Genomic DNA, 19,030 nt, shown 5'->3' on the forward strand with positions numbered 1-19,030 from the left:
ATTTTTTCTCTTTCTGCTTATCAGAATATCCATGCTTATGATAAGAAATTTAGACAGTATAGAAGGTATGAAGAATGTAAAAATTAAGTTGATGAGATAATTTTTTTTAATCAGAATTACTTTGAATCATTTTGGTTTTTAAAATAGCCTTCATAACATTTATCCTCTTTACTTTGACCATCCTGTTATTTACTTAGTATCCCAGCCTTAATTTATGCATAGTGTCAAAACTACTCTAATGCTTGAAAACTAAAACAGTTCCTCCAGATTGCTCAATATGGTAAGTATCATTGGATAAACAAATTTGTTGTTGTTGTCTAAGTCTGAGAATGTTAAAGCTTTTTTTTTCCCTACCATGGCTTCTAGTGTTGTAAGCACGTTTTGCCTTTTTAAATATTTACATTGTTTATTGACAAAGGAAAAAACTGATCCTCCTGTAAATAACTTGATAAAAACTTGAATTTCCCATTAGAGTTAAAAGATGTATGCTTGAGTCCATATACTGGGGAAATTAAGTTATGGGAAAGGATTACACGCACCCTCTTTTTTTTTTAATGTGTTTTCACAAGGTTCCAGTGAGGACTGGGAAGAAGAGTGTATATTTCCAAGGTCAAATTATCAGAGTCGAAGCATTTTTTCCCAGAATGTAGGAATAGTGTAGAAAACAGTTCAGTGTTTATATGTTTATGTACTACTTTTTTACAAGAGTAAAGAATACTAGTTATTATGATTATTAAACTAGAAACTTGAAGTTTCACTGAAATCAGCTTTTTCTACATTAGAAAGTTTAAAATAAACCTGTAAAAGGCAAAAAGTTTCTGAGACCTTGGAGACTTAAACTGGTTCTGATCTCATTTTTTTTCCTTTCCACTGAATATGTCCTCTTGGAAACGGATATCTTCCCTGGCCAAAGATTGAGCCAGTAACGTGTCTTGCAGATGTGTACTCTTGATCACGAGGAACCTAGTAAGAGTGTTCATTATGTTTGTTACCGCCAATACATTGGCAGTTTTTGTGCATTCTTTGATAGCCATATGCGTTTTGTCTAAATACCCATACACTGTCACACACACTCAAACACGCACACACTCAGTCACTCACTCACTAGGTCACAGTTACTGAGTTTTTTACCAAAGACCTAAAACGAATACTTTTTTACATGAAAAGTTAGGAGAGCGTTGACTATAAATTTGGGCTCTCTGTTTTATCATATGCAAATTTAGAATAAAAATTAATTTAATAAATGCATGTATTGAATGCTTTATACTAGCTTTTCTGTAGGTGCTAGACATACATTGTTGGAAACAGAATGTCTCTGGTGGGGTGGGGATGTTGAAGAGTGTTGAAGAGTGTTGGATGGAAAGACAGTAGACAAAATTTAAGAGAATTATATGTGCTGTGCAGAAAATACAGGGTGATATGGAAGGAAGTGACTGTTGGTTGGGGCAGGGAGGTGCCCCATTAGATGCTGTGATGGTCAGGGAAGGCCACTCGGGGTGGCATTTGAGTGTAGTGACACCACAGATTGTACCCTTTCAGCTTTCGATGATTTGAGGAAAGAGTCTAGGCAGCGGGAACTGTGTCAAAGGTCTAAGTTGGGGTCTTCTGAGTTATAGAAAGGTTAATATGACCGGGACACAATGAGCAAGTTAGAGTGGACTTTGTGACAGTACCCCAATTGAGGCCATGGGTGAGCATACAAATCACTGCTACCTGCTCTTTGTAGCATCTCTGTGTCCCAATAATTTCTTATATGCAAACTTTCTATCTTTTGAAATACGATTTCCTGTTTGAGGATTACTTTTTGACTTCTGTGGAAAAATATGCATCATGTTTAATTTTCTTTATTGGTTTGATGTAGTTGTATGATTCAATAGCTTTGATGATAGGACCTCAGCTGAAGGTCTAGAGAACTTTAAAAAAAGTAATAAAATGAAGCATTAAATCCAGGACACAGAATGTTCTGTGTGTAAAAATAGATTAAATAAGAATAATACATTAATGTGAGCCCTTGCCATTTTTCCTCTGATCTCCCTCCAAAGCTGTCAGGGCCTTGTGCCCAGTATTTATCTTAAGCGGCAGAGAAGGTCTCTTGCCACCTTTAGGAAAAACTCTGGTTAAGGCAAAGACCTACTGTTCATTTTTCATATATATTGAATAGAATCCCACATTTATAATTTTAGAAATGAAAACAGTGCCTTACATTTTACATTAATGAATTTGAAGAATATTTTCAAAGATTCTTTGTTTTCAAATTCTCAAGCATTAATACAGTTCAGATTTTATTCTTGTAATTTCAAAATTAGTACAAATAAATATGTATAAAATAGTTCTTCCATTTTGAAGGTAAAGAAATTAGATGAAGAGATACTTTTTGTTTTGTTGGATTTGTCCTGGGAACATTATATCCACACAGTACATTTTTCTTGTAGCAACAGATGCAGTAACCCTGAAGTCTTATTTTCTTGTTACATTAGTTTTTAATTAGAGAAAAAAACTAGTTGGAGGCAGTTACTTTCTGTGAAATGTAATGAAGATTTATTTTGGAAGTGACCTTCAGTTTATTAGCTGAAGCAGTAATCAGCAGAATTAATAGAATAATCAAATTATATACAAACTCATAAATCATCATGAATAGTGCTGTCAAAAGTTCAGCTATTAATGGGTCCTATTGTTTTGCAGCTGTATTAAAAAAAATTACCACTGCTGATTCCTACCTTGATAGGCACTAAAATTGGATTTTTAAAGGCTATGTAGGATAAGGGCTACCAGCCAAAAATTTTCACAACTGTTAATTTATCTGTAATACAGTTTGATGTCACCAGGGCAAAGTTGAAAGTGAGTACAGTGTTGATGTGCTCTGAGTAAAATCTAAATCACTGTTGGAAGCAGTACTCACTTAGACTTCTGTCAGTTTAAATGTCTATTTGGGGTTAATGGCATCAAAGAGTTAGGTTATGCTCCAAATATATACAATTATCTGAATAATATATTGGATAGATATTATGTTGCTTTTATGAATTTTATTTGAGCTTGTTATAAATAAGTAATTGAAGTGGCAGTTTAATATATGAAACAGAAAAAATATATCTCATTAGACTCAGTGCTTCTTAATTCTTCAGGAACTTATTTACTTGGATTCGCATGTTCTTTTTAACTTAATTACAGTGGGACAGATGAGAAATTTCTTGCTGCTGAGCTTTGTATTTTTCACAGTTGCATGTACGGGAATGGTAGATCTCCATCACCCATAGCTGATGATACTTAAACTCTAACCACAGCTTTGTGCAGTCAAGCATTACATCTGTCAGAGCCTATTAAAATAAATTTATATTTGAAAAAAATCTGAGACTTTGTGAACTTAGAAAACAAGTTGTCATTTTTTCTAATTAATGTGCAGTATAATTATTTTATTTTGTATCTTTGAAAGTGACATTTTTCTTTGTTTCCTTTTAGTTTGACAGAGGAAGACATGTTCACAAGTGAGGAAAATTGTCTTTATTCTCTGTCATTAGGCAGACCCAGATATGAATTTCACATGAATGACCATTGCTTATTTTTCAAATTTGTATTTTCATTGTGTTAATTTTAATGTCTGAAAAGTATGAAGAATATCTCTGTATTAAATAGTAAATAACCAAAGTATAAAATGTGTTAGCATTCTAAGTAAGAGGAATTCAAAATAAGGTTTAACCTTTGATTTAACACTGCCTCTCATAGGTAGATTTTTTTTAATCTAAAGGAAGCTGAGATAATTCACAGGCTTTCCCAAGATTCCTCCATTACTTGTTACAGTCAATTTGAAATGGAAACACCCTACTGGTTTTCAAAAAAATAAATTGTGGCCACCTCAGAACATCAAATACCTTTCCCTTTTTCAGTATCTTCTATAGCTAATAAAATGAATGAACACTGTCAGAATTCTACCAATTCTGTTAACATTTGCATTTTGCTGTGTCTTTAATGGATTTCTTTTTCTTTTAGAAGATCCTTATTTTAAATTGTAATGAACAACATCCTGAATAATAGTCGTTTAACATAGAACATTCATGACAAGGTAAATAAAAATATCAAAAGAAAACGTAGTGAACAACTGAGGCATAGGGATTGCAATTACAAATGTCTCCAGGGACCAATCAGGTCACAGAAAGGAAGTGAAGTTGGGAAGGACATGGTGGGAGTGGTAGCGACCACACTGAACTGTTGAGCACAGGATGCACCTAAAGGGAGCAGCTGCTATACGACCCTAAGTCTCAATTGCAGACCCATTGTTGTCAGATTTTCTCTTATTCAAAGAAGCTAGAGATCCAGATCGTTTTTGCCAAGGGAATTTTTTTTTAACTGTGATGTCATACAAAACTTATCTACAGGCAGATTTATCCTATGGACTTCCAGTTGGCAACTCCTTGCTATAGATAAATGACAATTTTTATTTGTGCATTTAAGAGGCTGATATTTTTCACCAAATTGAGATTTTTCGAAAATTATTATAACCATTCTAAAATTCTTCTTCATTACATCAAACTCATTGTTAGCAACTGTGGTAGGTAGTGTATTTATACCACGCGCATACCATTTCCGAAGTCTAAACTTGGATTTTGAGTTACTATATAAATTGAGCACCCCTTAAGGAAACCACAAGCATTCCAGCGATATTTTTCTTGTCACAAGTCGACAGCCTAGAAATTCTGGGGTTAACCTTTGACTCTGTCCTAATTACTGTGTTATTTCTTCTCAATTTCTTAGAGTTATGCTTTCCTCAGTTTCCACTCTTCTGCCATGATCCAGGACTTATCACTTAACTGAGTTCCTGCTGTAACCCTTAGCAGTCCTCCTGCTTCCAGTATCTGCCACCTTCATTGAGATGACTTGTCACTTCCAGTGGCATTCTGTTGTCTGCCACATCAGATCCAACGCTTCTACATACCTTTTAACCCCATTCCATAATCATTTGATCCTTCAACTCCTTCTTGTCATTCCCCAGTTTGTACATCCATTCAGTTATTCAGATATCTATATACATTCTCACCTTTCTACATTTCCTTATATTTTCTCACCTTTTAGAGTCTCTCCCACCCCTAACAGCCTACCCTATTCCTCTTCCAAGGCTTGATTCAGGCCCAGCCATCAGATCTTCCAGTACCTCTGGCTGCAAGAAGCTGTGTGCTTTTCGGCAAGTAGTTTAACTTCTCTGATGTTCTGTAACAGGGAATTGGTCCAGCTGTTGTAAAGGTTTTCTCTGTTTCTGACATTCTGTAATTCTGCCTCCTCCAACATGTTGACCTCTTCCTTCTCTGAACTCCCTTTTAGAATGCTTTTAGTCTCTACCACATAATATAATCTTCAGTTTTTCTCTAGTTATTGCACTTAGTAATGTCATTTGTCTCATATGCTTAACAGAGGGCTAAGTCCATGACTTAATACTTTTGCATCTATTGCAGATTAGTGCAGGGCAGGTAACTGGTTGGGTAATTTGAGCACTTTCAGTCTCATAACACAGCCCGAGGTGAATCATGGCTGACAGCTCTACCTTCAGGTCCCAGGCCAGTACCATTAACCTTTGAACTGAGAAGGTTTGCAGGCCTTTTCTAGGATTTGTCCAACAGAAGTGACTCTACTTTGTTTTATTTTACTATATGAATTGCCAACAAAGGAGAAAAATGAAAGGATCTGGGATCGCAGAGGCCTGGGTCACTTTTGTGTGTGAACCATCTCAGTTTAAAATGTGACAGGCTTATAGGGAGGGTGGGAGGGAGATGCAAGAGGGAGGGGATATGGGGATATATGTATATGTATAGCTGATTCACTCTGTGATACAGCAGAAATTAACACACCATTGTAAAGCAAGTATACTCCAATAAATATGCTAAAAAAAAAAATGTGACAGGCTTGGGCAGGGGTTCAGGTTGGGAGGGGCAGTTGAAGGAAATCAATTGCTGTGGTTTGTAGAGAAGGTGTAGAGGGTGCATAGTTTAAAGAAGGAGCCCAAGGAACCACAGAGGAATAAGGCTAACTATTCGACTTGAGAGTCAGTTTTGTAATAAATAGCTAAAGGGTGAAGTTATTGAACATATAATAACCCACAGGAGGAAAGAACATGGTTTTGTGAGGTAATTATACCTCAGCATCTAACAGGGTTCTTTGAGAGGGGTAAATAAGGTGTGAACAAGGCGGAGCCAGTGAACAGTTTAGATTTTCAAAAAGCCTTTGATAAGATTTTATACCAAAGACTGCTTTAAAAAATGTCCTCTCCCCATGGGGTTGGGGATAATGTTTAGTCATGCAGAGGGATCTAGTTTAAACACAGGAAGGAAGAAACAAACGGGTGGTTTAAATGAGCTCTTACTTGCATGGAGAGATTTTTACAGTAGGCTCTCCTAAGAATCAATGTTTAGGTTTTTTTTTTTTTTTTTAACATTTTTATAAATGATTGGGGGGTCAGCATAGTAACTCTCCCAGATGCTTCCCAATTTATAGTTGACACTGAGAGCTTGTAGATAGTAAAATACTAAGCTGAAGAGTATTAGCTGAAGGACTGTTTCACAAGGCAATGTGAGAAGGCAGGAAAATAGCATGAAAGACTATGTCTGAGAAGATGGCTGTGCACATATTTTTCAACTCATGTAAGGGATCCAGGAGTCATTATGTAGGGATCTCTGAAGATATTTACTTTGGGTATTCTTGTGTCTACATTCAGAAAGACTTACATAATACTTGACATAATCATAAAGGTCATTAGAAATAAAAGAGTATATTATTGTCCTGATTCAAAATTGATGCCTTTTTACCTGTGTTATTTGTACAATTTGAGTTTTGAAGACTACGCAGGAAAATGGATCAAGGGTTTGAATAAGGATTATTCAAACAAGAGATGAGTATGTCATTTATAGAATGTCAAACAGAGAAAGTCTGAGAAAGGAGATTAATCAAAAGAAATCTCATGGAGAACATAAGTTGGTTTACTGTAGACTTGTTTGCTACATCCCAAAAGTTTGAACAAAAGGCTTTCTTTTGAATTTGAAAGATCTATTTTTAAATGAATTTGCCTTAGCAGACATGTGGCAAATAAGAAACATGAGGCTGTTAGCCTGAGTGTTCAGACTGAAAAATGCAGTTTTATCAAGAGCTTAGTTTATAATATGTTTAAAGAGTAGCCAGGAAACACCAGTGCTTTTTCATTAAAAGCTCTGTGGATGTCATTGTGATGGGCTGTATTGAAGAATCATTGAGTTGGCATGGTGATTCTGGCCCTTTTACAAACCAGGGAGCCATTTTACACAAGAACTGTAGATACAGAACCTAGGTTGTGACCCAAGCGTATAAATTGACCCCCAGTATTTTTGGAAGACTTTATTTTTTAAAGATTGAATGATGACTTGTACTCTGTAATTTATGCTAATTTATTCTGGGCCCCTGGTGCAGTTATTAAATACAGATCTGTTTCTGTCATCCAATACATAGTTTTATTGTGACTTTTCCTATAGAAAGTTAAATTTAAGGACAGCTGGAAAAGCTGGAAAAAAAAAGAATATATCATCTACAGAATGTCACCAAGAACAGAGGAAGCTAGATATATGGCTAAGATCTATAAAATAGGGGCAGTTTCTGGGAGTGAGTTTTCTGAAGGCTATGTATTGCTTTTTGACAGCTTTTTCTAAGTTAAGCATGATGATAATGCCTTCCCAGAGTGACGGCAGTGCCTAAAGGGCAATCCATCTGCCCACAACCTTTTCAGTGAGTGTGAAATTTGCATCAAAAGACCCACTGACTCAGATACTTATACCATATAATTTCTTGAATCATTAATAATGCTGTGCCCTTCCAGGCCCATGGTAACTCCTTGAAAGCACAGAAACTAATCCGTTCATTGTGCCCTCCTATGTAAAATTAGTATTAAGTAGTAATTTTGATGAATGGTCAGGAGTTAGTGATTGTTGAGTTTGTAACAAATAGCTGACTCTAATAACCACACCCCAGGTGGAGGAAGAGGGTTTCTGCAGGAGCCCTTCAAAGCGCTGCTTGTACGGGAAGACTGTACCAGACTTGAGCAGTTGGATTTGATTGTTACACACTTCAGAGGGGAGACTGCTCTCATGGATATGTGCATTACCTTAAACTTGTCTTCAGGAAGATATCTTCCTGCTACATCTAGTCCATCAGCAATTCTTGTCAGCTTTATGTCTCAAATATGTCCCCAATCTCTCCACTTCGTCTCTGTTGCCATGACCCTGCTTCAGGCTGCCATCATCTCTCGCTGGTCTACTGCAGACATAATTGGCCTCCCCTTTTCCACTCTTGCCCCCTTGACAATTCTCCAGACAGCATCCAGGCTCATTTTTTTAAAAAATACTAGTCTGATTATGTCACTGTCCTGCTCAAAACCTTCTGGTGGCTTCTCATTGTTCTTAGAATAAAATTCAAAGTCTTTGCTGTGGCCTTTGAAGCCCTGCATGGTCAAGACCTTGGCTATCTCTGTGACCCCATTTCATACGATATTTCTCCGTAAGTCACTACATTCCAACCCCTCTAGTGCTGTCTCTCTTCCTCAAATACACCAAGCTACTCTGCACTTCCAAGTTTCAAGTTTGCTGTTTCTTCTGCTTAGTATATTCTTTCTCCAGATCTTCACATAGTTGATGTCTTCTGGTCACCTGGGTCTCAGCTCAAATATCAGTTCCTCAAAGAGGCTCTCCCTGATTATCCTATCTAATGTTCAGACCCATGTATCACCCTCACGTTATCCTGTTTTACTATTTCAGAACACATATCACTGTCTACTATTACTTTATTTCTTGTCTCTCTTGTGCACTAGATAAGTTATGCGTCAGCAAGGACAGTGTTTGTGTTGTTGACTTTTATATCCCTAATATCCAGAACTGTAGCTGATGCATAGTAGGCCTAGTTTCATAAATATTTGGGAATGAAGAAATAAATCTCAGTGTTCATCAGCATCAGCAGTTCTCTTACAACTGTCACAGTTTCCTCTGGGGAAGGTAGTTGACTTGACCAGGTGGTACCTAAGTTGCTTAAATTGTATTAGAGGAAACTACAGGCCTTGAACACCTGGAGGCAGATTCTCATAGTAATGGCAGTTTAGCCTTATAAACCCCACATGGGTGGTACAGTCTTTAATCATTGTCTTCTTTGCTATAGAAGGTGATAGCCAACAAAAGCTACAATTTATTGAATGTTTATGGTGTATCAGGCACAGAATAAGCACTTCACAGGCATTATCTCGTTTAATCCACGCAACAACCCTATGTGGTAGGTTTTATTATTATCCCCATTTTATAGTCTTGAGAACTGAAGCATAGTCACACAGCTAGTAAGTGGGGGAATCCAGATAGGTACCTAGGCAGCCTGACTCCAGAGGTTGACCATACATGTGGATTGCACAACCACCTCTAAGAGGTGATCTCTTGATCTCTGTGCAATTTGTACATCATGACTGAGATTTTACACTTGACTTTTAGTGACCTTTTAGTTTTGGTGATCACTGCTTCCCAAACAAGTTCCTTTGGGTTCTATCACCATGACCAATATTAGGTAAGATGTGCCTTTTTGGTCATACTGGATCACTGTGAATGAGACCACGTTGTAATGGAGCACTCATTTGAGGTGTTTTTGTTTTTTTTTTTTTTGTTTTTCTTTCTTTTTTCATGGTCTTGCTGCATAGTCTAAAACTTCATAGTAATGAATCCCAAGAACTTATAGCAAGGGATGAGGCCTAGCTTGGGATTGTTATGAACATAACTGTTTCCTGAGGCTGCAGGAATCATTCCCTGTTGTGTAGCTCTTGCTCTCAAGAAAACATTCAGTTCTGGGCCAATAGGAAATCTATGCTGAGTTGGATGACACTAGCTTCAGTTGGGGAGATATTGAGTGGAGGGGGGAGATGATACTGTGACTTACATGCTGCCCAATTTTTTATTCCCAGGAGACAGACCAACTACAGCAAAAATGCATCATTCATTTCTGACACCCACTATACAGTCACCCTCCTTCTCCCTACTTCCTGCTGGAAGAAAGTAGAAAAAAAGGGAAAAAAGGATGGTAGTATAAGTAAACACCCTGCTAAGTAATATAAATATGTAACCAGTTAACATGATGTAGTAGTATAAATATGCAATGTAAGTATATAACCCATAAACATACTATATTCTATGTAATGTATATTAAAAGTATGTGTGTGTCAACAGCACTAAGACGTTTGGGACCCACTGTATGTATGTGTGTATTTAAATATTTAAAAATAAACACATATACCTACATGTAAGCCTCCTCATACAGGTTTTTCAGACCAGCAGGCACTGGTTAAACATGATGGAAAGCTCAATGTGTTACTATAAATGTAATGCTCTGATAGATGTATGTGTCTGAATATAGTTACAAATAAGTAACCACAGTTGAACTTTGTATAGATAGATGGAATCACTGAAGCTTGTCTGTCTCTCATGAAACTTAGACTTGCCTAATTACTGTTGAATGGAACTTCTGCTGTATCAGTACAGGTTAAGCTGAAGTGTCACTAAAGCACAGTGATGATGATCAGTGGTCACTCAGAACTCTCTTATAATGGACTTTTTTGTTTGGTTTGTTTTTAATGGCATTTGATAAAGTGTTTCAAATGTATTTCTGTACTGACTTTTTTTTGGTAGTATTACCTACTGTATTTAGTATGTTTGTAGATTTTTTTAAGTCCCATAAAACGTATACTTTCTTGCCTCTTAGCCCCATAGTACACTCTAGAAGGTAGATGTACAGAGCTATCTCGCCAGGCATTATGTTAGGCCCCAGGATGGCTGATATGAACTGGGAAATCTGGGACCTGACTGGCATTTTAGTCATTGATGTTCACCATCTTTGGCAGCTTAATTGTCCATCAAAAGGCATGTTAACCCTTGGATCACTAGGCTGCCATTTAATGCACTGGAAGAAAACGTGTCTTGTAGAAACTTATTACCTCCCAAAGAATTAATGGTAAAATGTTTTCTTTCTACTAACAGCACTTTTTCTGTTTAAAAATCTCTAGCTTACCAATATATACTTTATAAATCACTTTTTAAAATGTGAATTGCAAAGTATTCATAATTTGCTAGATACTCTAAAGATGAGTACTCCCATGGTTACTCTTACTCTGAGCTTATGTTCTAACTAAAATGCAGTCACACATAATCCATTTAACATTACAGATAGAGAATAAACATGTACTTTTTAGGAGACAATGTAGAAATTGAGGAGTTATTTTACTCTTTGTAATAATCTTTACAATTCTTCAGGAATTAGAACAACTCTAAGAGTAACTTTGACTATCTGACTCCGTGTTGCTTTCCTTCATAACACCAAAAAGGATGGTACTGACAGTGAAGCAGTTTGTATGATGGTTAACTGAGAAGCCACTGGGGCCAGATCGCCTGAGTTTTTATTCAGCAGTACCATTTACTAAATGACCTTAAGCAAGTCACTTGACCTCTCTTTCCCTCAGTTTCCAAATCTCTAAAACTCTGCCTCATGGATTTGTAGGATACAATGTGTTAATACATGTAAAGCTTCTGGTATTTAGTGAGCACTCAGTGCTAGCCATGATGATTATTTGTATTGTTGTCATTATTATTGACTGTGTGCACCAAAGACCACTATGTAGCCAACAGTTATTTCTTCACTTCTCATGTAATTCCCTACTTCTCATGTAAATGAGTTTTGCATGCAGCTCTCAAGAACTGCCTGCTGTTGTGCTTCTTACCCACTCATAAAAGAGTTCCTCAGTGGCTCATTGCCACCAAGTAGCTCTCCCCTAACCACAAACATTTTTTAAAAAGACTAAATGTGAAAATACTTCATAAGAATATCACACAGAGGAGTTTTCATCAATCCCATCATTTTGCCCGGCACTTTTTACAAAACACTGTTTTTTGTCACTTGGGCACTAGGTACATTGATGAAAATACTGAAGTGAGAAAGAACAAATGCCACCATTGTGAGCAACACATAGCTCCCGTAACAAGTAAACCTGCTGTAGGGGAAAAAAAGCCAGTGAGAAGCAGTATGAAAAACACATATACATACAACTGTATGCTTTTGCAGTTACAGACACTTATAGAAGATATCAAGTCATCTTTCCAAGAGCACAAAATACTTCCTATGTTCTCATTTAAAATTAAAAGGAAATTTGTTGGATTATCATGACAGTGTCATTATTGTACTTCTTCCTCTGTAATATTCACCATCATCCTCACAAACCAGTTCTTAACATCTTTATGTTATGTTTCTTCCATATAGTATATGTCCACTGTTAATAAATCATGTTTTTGAAAACCTGGTAATTTTTTCATGGCTTACTAAAATAAATATAGATGCCTCTGTTGCATTTTATATTTAAATGTATTTTTCAGAGGTCTCATTTACCATAAAAACTTCATAGAAATGAATTTTCAAACAAAAAATTACTTGATAATATTATATACTAAAGTAGCAATGTGTTTCATAAACAAGTACAATATATAATGAAAGGAGGTCTCTAGAAAATTGCATTTCATCTTAGTTAAATGGATTTCTCATGCCTTTGATAAACCTGTAATAGTCTATGACATAATGTTTTATGATTTTTTAACCTTATACAATCTCTGACTAATTCTGAACTTGATCTCCTTGCCTTTCTTGCAATCTGAGAAGATACTTAAAATTGTTTTTCCCCAGAGGGGGAATTGATGTTTGTGTTGGGGTGGGGAGAGAGAGAGAGGGACAGAGAGAGAGAGGGAGAGAGGGAGAGAGGGAGAGAGGGAGAGAGGGAGAGAGGGAGAGGGAGAGAGGGAGAGAGGGAGAGAGAGAAAGAAACATGCACCAGTCTGACTGAAATGAAAAACTCCACAGGTCAGTTGGTAACAGCTCATCTGTAGCTACTTACGAGGAAGTTGGAAACACTGGTGCAACTATTCACATGAAAAAGATATCCCCAAGCTAAAGAGAATGTTAATTGTGTGGTTCATACTTTTAACTTGCTTGTCCATATTGGGGCCTTAACCTAATTCAGCCTATTTATTTTTAGTGGGCCAGTAACATTTCATGTGCATATGATCTCCTTCAATATCATCAGGAAATTGATGGTGAAAGTTGGGCTGTTTGTCTTGATCACATCAATTTCACTGTATCAGTATTCCCTTACCAATAACAGGAGGCAGAATATCACTTGAGAAATGTAGCTAAACAGTCCAGCAGAAATATGACCTCATCTAACACTCTTTAGAATCTGAGTACAATGTCTCAAATAGTACCAGGTGTACCAACGCAGGTAATAAATATTGTTTCATAATTTGATATGTGACTGGTGAACAAGATTAGCAAGGAGAAGAGAATATCTTGTAGCTAATGTCCTGGGTACAATTTGCAGTCTAAAGGGTTTCTGAACACATGAAATTTTGCTTGCTTGCTCTAATGTGCCATTTCTTGTATTAGTCTAAATTTTTCAATGGGAAAAAAATCCCTGATTTCCTCGTTGTTCTATACCAGAAGGAATTATTACCTAACTTAATTAGCTTGGTCATAGCTACTAAAATGATTGAATTTAGAAATACAATAAGAATATTATGCCATGTTTAGAGAGAGTCACTTATCTGTATCACTCATTTATATTTTTTATTATAATCTGGTTATGAAGTATTTTAAGGATGTTTCAGAAAGTACAGAGAATAATATAAAGAACACCCATGTAACCACTCACAGTTTTGCCAGATCTTAACATTTTGCCATATTTGCTCTCAATATATTTTTTAAAGAAACTGAGCAATTGAAACCTTCAGTGTAGCTTTCACTCTTTCCCTTCTCAGAGATAACTACTATCCTGAATTTCATGTTCCTAATTCCCTTAAATGTTTGTTTACTTTTACTACATGTATATGTGTCCATAAATGATATTGTGTGTGTGTGTATATATATATAGTATTATTTTACATATAAAGTTTTAAAACTTTTTATAAATGATATCACTCTGGATATATTCTTCCCCAACTTGCTATTATCGCTCAATTTTTATGTTTTTGCCATATATCCCTGGTGATAGATGGAGCTGTAGTTCATTCATTTAAATTGCTTATAGTATTCCGTAGTACAATGTGAGAGATTAAGCCAACTGTACAGTTAGAAGGTGTAGTCCCCACAAGACCTCCCACACTTCTGACACAAACTGCATGTTTGGGGGATTCCCAAAACGACCCTCAGTTTTGATAGTTCACTAGAGGGACTCCCACGACTCACTAAAAGCTGTTAACTCACCATTATGCTTTATTTATTATTATTTTTTAATATATATATATTTAAATTTATTTATTTATTTTTGGCTGTGTTGGGTCTTCATTTCTGTGCGAGGGCTTTCTCCAGTTGCAGCGAGCGGGGCCAACTCTTCATCGCAGTGCGCGGGCCTCTCACTATTGCGGCCTCTCCTTGCGGAGCACAGGCTTCAGACGCGCAGGCTCAGTAGTTGTGGCTCACGGGCCCAGTTGCTCTGCGGCATGTGGGATCCTCCCAGACCAGGGCTCGAACCCGTGTCCCCTGCATTAGCAGGCAGACTCTCAACGACTGTGCCACCAGGGAAGCCCCACCATTATGCTTTATTACAGGGAATGGGTATAGCTTGAGATCAGTCAAGGGAAGAAGTGTGTAGGATAGAGTACAGGGGGTTCCAAATGTGGAGCTTTCAGTTGTCCTCTCCCCGTGTTATTCTCCTCTTATTGATGTATAGCAGTATGCACAGAGGATGGCTAACCAGGGAGGCTCAGCAGAGCTTCAGTGTCCAGAGTTTTCATTGGAGCTCCATCACTCAGGTGTGACTGATTTGCCCATGGGGCTGATCTCAGTCTCCAGCCCCACCAGAGGTTAACTGAAATACCACAGTTCCCAAAGTCTCCACCCTAAAGCACACTTTGGTCTTTCTGGCATGACTAGTTCCCACCCTAAGACTCTCTGGTGTGGCCAGCCCTCACCCTAAGTCATATTGTTAGACTGTCTGGTGACCCAAGGGCTACACACAAACAAGGACACTTCTTTTAGGCTTGGCATTCCAAGGGCTTAGAGATAACCTCCCAGAAGCCAAGAACAAAGGCCGGACGTCTTTGTGGGCCAGGTTAAATTCTTTATTACACATATGAATATACCACATTTTCTTTTGTTCATTCTCCTCTTGATGGACATTTGAGTTGCATGTGATGTATATCAAGTAGTACCTATATTTATTTATTTAATGAATGCTTTATGTAATACTGTATGACAGGCACTGTGTAGCTTCTTTACAAATATTAACTCATTTAATTCCCAGAAGAATCCTCTGTGATATAAATACTATTATTCTCATTCCACAGATGAAGAAAATAGGATACATAGAGGCTAAATGCCTTGTTCAAGGTCACACAGTCAGTAGGTGGAATAGCTGAGGTATAAACTCAGGCAGTCAGAATCCTTCCCCATAACCACTATGTTTTGCTGTCTAAAAAAAATGCAGCAACAAATATTTTTATACACGTCTTCTTTTGTATATGTGTCTGAGAGTCTTTGTAAGATTTATGCCTAATAGAATTGCTGCACTGTAGGCGTATGCATCGTCAACTTTATTAGACATGGCCAAATTATTATGCAAACTGATATTTTTAAATAATTTGTAAGATATTTGCACATATCTTTCCTAGCCTGTGGCTTTTCATTTTCTTTTGTTGTCCAGATGTTTATAATTTTAAAATACTTCATTTTTTCAAGATTTTCTCTATGATTTTGCTTTTTGTATCTTATTCAAGAAATATTTCTTTCCCCTGAGCTCAAATGTATATCCTCCTATATTCTAGAAGCTTTGCATTTTATAGTTATACCTTTCATCTACCTGGGATTGATTCTGAATATGGTGTGAAACAGTTGTCTCAAAACCACTTGTTCAATGGTCCATTCTTTCCCCATTGGTCTGTAATGCCACGTCTGTCATAATCATATTCATATACTTAGAAGTCTTTATATTAGTTTGCTATTGCTGCCATAACAAATCACCACAAACTTATTAGCTTAAAACCATACAAGTTATTATATTATGGTCCTGGAGGTCTTAAGTCTAAAATGGGTAGGCAGGGCTATCTTCCTTCTTGGGGCTCTAGGAGAGAATTTGTTTCTTGTCTTTTCCAGCTTATATAGGGCCCCTACATTCCTTGGCTTGTGACCCCCTTCTAGCAGTAGCATCACTCTGACCTCTGTTTCCATCCTCAAAATCTTCACTGACTTTGACCCTTCTGCTTCCTTTTTTAAAGTACTTTTCCGATGACATCGCACCCACTGGGATAATCCAGGATAACCTCTCCAGCTCAAGATCCTTAATTTAATCACATCTTTAGAGACCCTCTTGCTGTGTAAGAGAACATATCCACAGGTTGCAGGGATTAGGATGTGAACATCTGTAATGGGGGCATTATTCAGCCTATCACAGTCTTCTTCCTGGACTTTCCATCATTCTTATGTTTTTAATTCATCCCTTTTAAGCATACCCATTTTATAATCTCTGATAGCTCTACTATCTAAGTAAAGTGTTTTGGGAATCTAATCCTGCTGTTTATTGTGTCCAGTAATTCTCACTCAGGATAAGATGTGTTTCTTCGTCTGTTGTATAATTTTAGATTATAAACTCATCATAAGGGAACTCTGTGACAATCTCATGTGGCCTGGGTTGAGGTCATATTGCTCCAGAAAGTTTTAGCGGTTGCTTCCACCAAGTTTCCAGGGGATACCCAGGGGGTACCCAGAGCCATTTTAGTGATGTTTTATTGGTTAAGGGTTTCTTGGATCATGTAGTAGTGTAATTTCAAATTCCCAACCTGTGTGAGAGCAGACCACTGGTTATAAATATAGAGGTATATATATATATATCTTCTTCCACACAGGGCTTTAGGTAAAACAATTTATGTTTTCTCTCTCTTGTAGTCATTGGATTTTCTACCTCGATCACCTTTTCACTGAGTCCTTTTAAGAATCCAGGTGTTGTTAGAGAATATCTTATTCTCGACTCCCTGCCTTGTTTGGATCCTAAGGCCTCTCTTTTCCCTATGTGGGTGGACATTAAAACCCCAGCCCTTAGATTCATGAGTTAGGCAAACTTCTTAGAGCTTCTGTAGCATTAACTCTTGTGCTTACTGCTCTGGTTTTCAGTTCCTGGTTTAGTTTTTGCTTTTATGGTAAACCTCCAGAGCTTTCCCTGCTTGTTTCTTCCTTAACATTTATTTGCGGTCCCTTCTGTTGAGGGGGGGTCTCATTCATCACCTCTTGAGGCTATTTGTAGCCTATGTATCTCAGTCAGTAGCTGGTGTGGTGTTGGGGGTAGCTGAACTTTGCTTAGGGACACTTTTGGCTTGGTCTCAATTCTAGGCTTCCACATTGTATTATTAGCACTATTACCTGTGCTGCATTAAAATATTACTAATCTTACCTCTGAGAGATTCTTAATACCATGATAGAAAAGGTAATAAATTGTCAAAATCTTTTTTCTCTAAGACCAATTAAATTTATTAAATGTTAGATATTTAAAAGAATATTATGTTACCCTAATTTTGAACTCAAGAATTCTAATCCTCATTTTCCTATTCTCTTCCTAGGATGTGTGCAGTGTTTGGTGGAATCTATTGTCTTCGCCATTTGGTACAGTGCCTTGTCGTGGACAAAGAATCTGGAAAGTGAGGATGATATAAGTTACCTTCCTATACTTACATCCCAAGCACAAGTGAAAAATGCTAAATTCGATTTTTAAAAAATGATTCTTCAAAGATCCTCCTTGGTATTAATAACATATCAACCTTGATTAAAAGTAATTTGTGTTTACATCCTCCAGAACAAGGAAAGTGAGTTCAGAATATAGAAACTAAATTAATTTCCCTACAATATGACTATAGCTCCTGATCATCCAAGCTTGGAAGACAAATCATTTCAGCTGCCGGGGGTGGGTGATGAGTGATGTTAGTTTTCCTTATGGCCTTACCTCCTCTAATTGATTTTTATCAGATGACAACAAAGCCCTCTGTTATTGCATTTTTAAAAATGGAGCTCACCTAAAGACTCATCAGATTAATCTGTGCTGATAATGCATGTCACTCCAAGAGAAAAGACTTTAATGAGTTTTTAGGTAGATTGTTGTCATAAACTATGCTGCCCTGTTATCTGAGGATAAATTATTTTACAACCGTATCAGGTCTACAGTCTGGTTTAGGATTGAAATAAGGATGTACCTGCTTTTAAAGAAAGCTGAGCACAGTCTATTTATCTGTGTATTTTTATATTTCAGCTATATTTTTCTAGGATTTATTATTTAGTTACTAGCATATGCTGTTGTCTAAATTACACTAAATAAGTAGTATTCTTCGATATCTGGGGTTTACATTGAAACTTAAATGGGTCAACTGGATCAAGTTTTAGGAGCTATTTAATTTACTATGTATTTTTCTTTTTTGTTATATGTTCTTAAGCATATACTGACCTATATCTCTTGTGTGACTTTTTAGGGGTATATAAAGAAATAGTATTTTTCAGGTCATAAAATACCTTAATATCTTGAACTGGAAGCTTAAAAATATAAATTTTAAGGTGTTTTTTTCATTTTACAGTAATTCTCTATAGTCTAAGTGGCATAAAATGTCTGTTAACTTCTTACAAGCCAGTTATAGTGCACTACTAGTATTTCAAGATATGGTGGAGAACAAATTCAACTAGAATATGTAATAGTTAAACAGTGAATTTGCTTTAGAAAAGTAATTCTCTACTATAAGATAAAATAGGCACATGGTTTAAAGGCTTATAATTTACTTTTAGCAATTTAACAGAAAGGTACTACGTAAATGAAGTATGATAATCTACAGTGAAAAAATCCACTCTGAAGGCCCAAGATACTCATATATTGATGCGTGAAGGGCTCTGTGGAGGTTCATGAAGGAATAGTTGTCTTTATGACTCTTAGAGTCATTTTTCCTTATGCATTCATTTTGAAGCATGAGTATGTACCCATGATGGAAAGGCAGATAAT

General features: G+C 36.7%; 1 protein-coding gene across 1 annotated transcript in view; it reads left to right on the forward strand.

The window, feature by feature from the left end:
• CHM (CHM Rab escort protein) overlaps window positions 1-19,030 on the forward strand; it is a 175,627-nt gene that overhangs the window by 85,426 nt on the left and 71,171 nt on the right. Inside the window, exon 9 of the mRNA XM_060137299.1 lies at window positions 17,613-17,690. Coding sequence (XP_059993282.1) covers window positions 17,613-17,690 — 78 coding nt within the window. The remainder of the gene's footprint in view (window positions 1-17,612; window positions 17,691-19,030) is intronic.

Source organism: Lagenorhynchus albirostris, chromosome X (assembly GCF_949774975.1).
Source record: "Lagenorhynchus albirostris chromosome X, mLagAlb1.1, whole genome shotgun sequence".
Lineage (NCBI taxonomy): Eukaryota > Metazoa > Chordata > Mammalia > Artiodactyla > Delphinidae > Lagenorhynchus > Lagenorhynchus albirostris.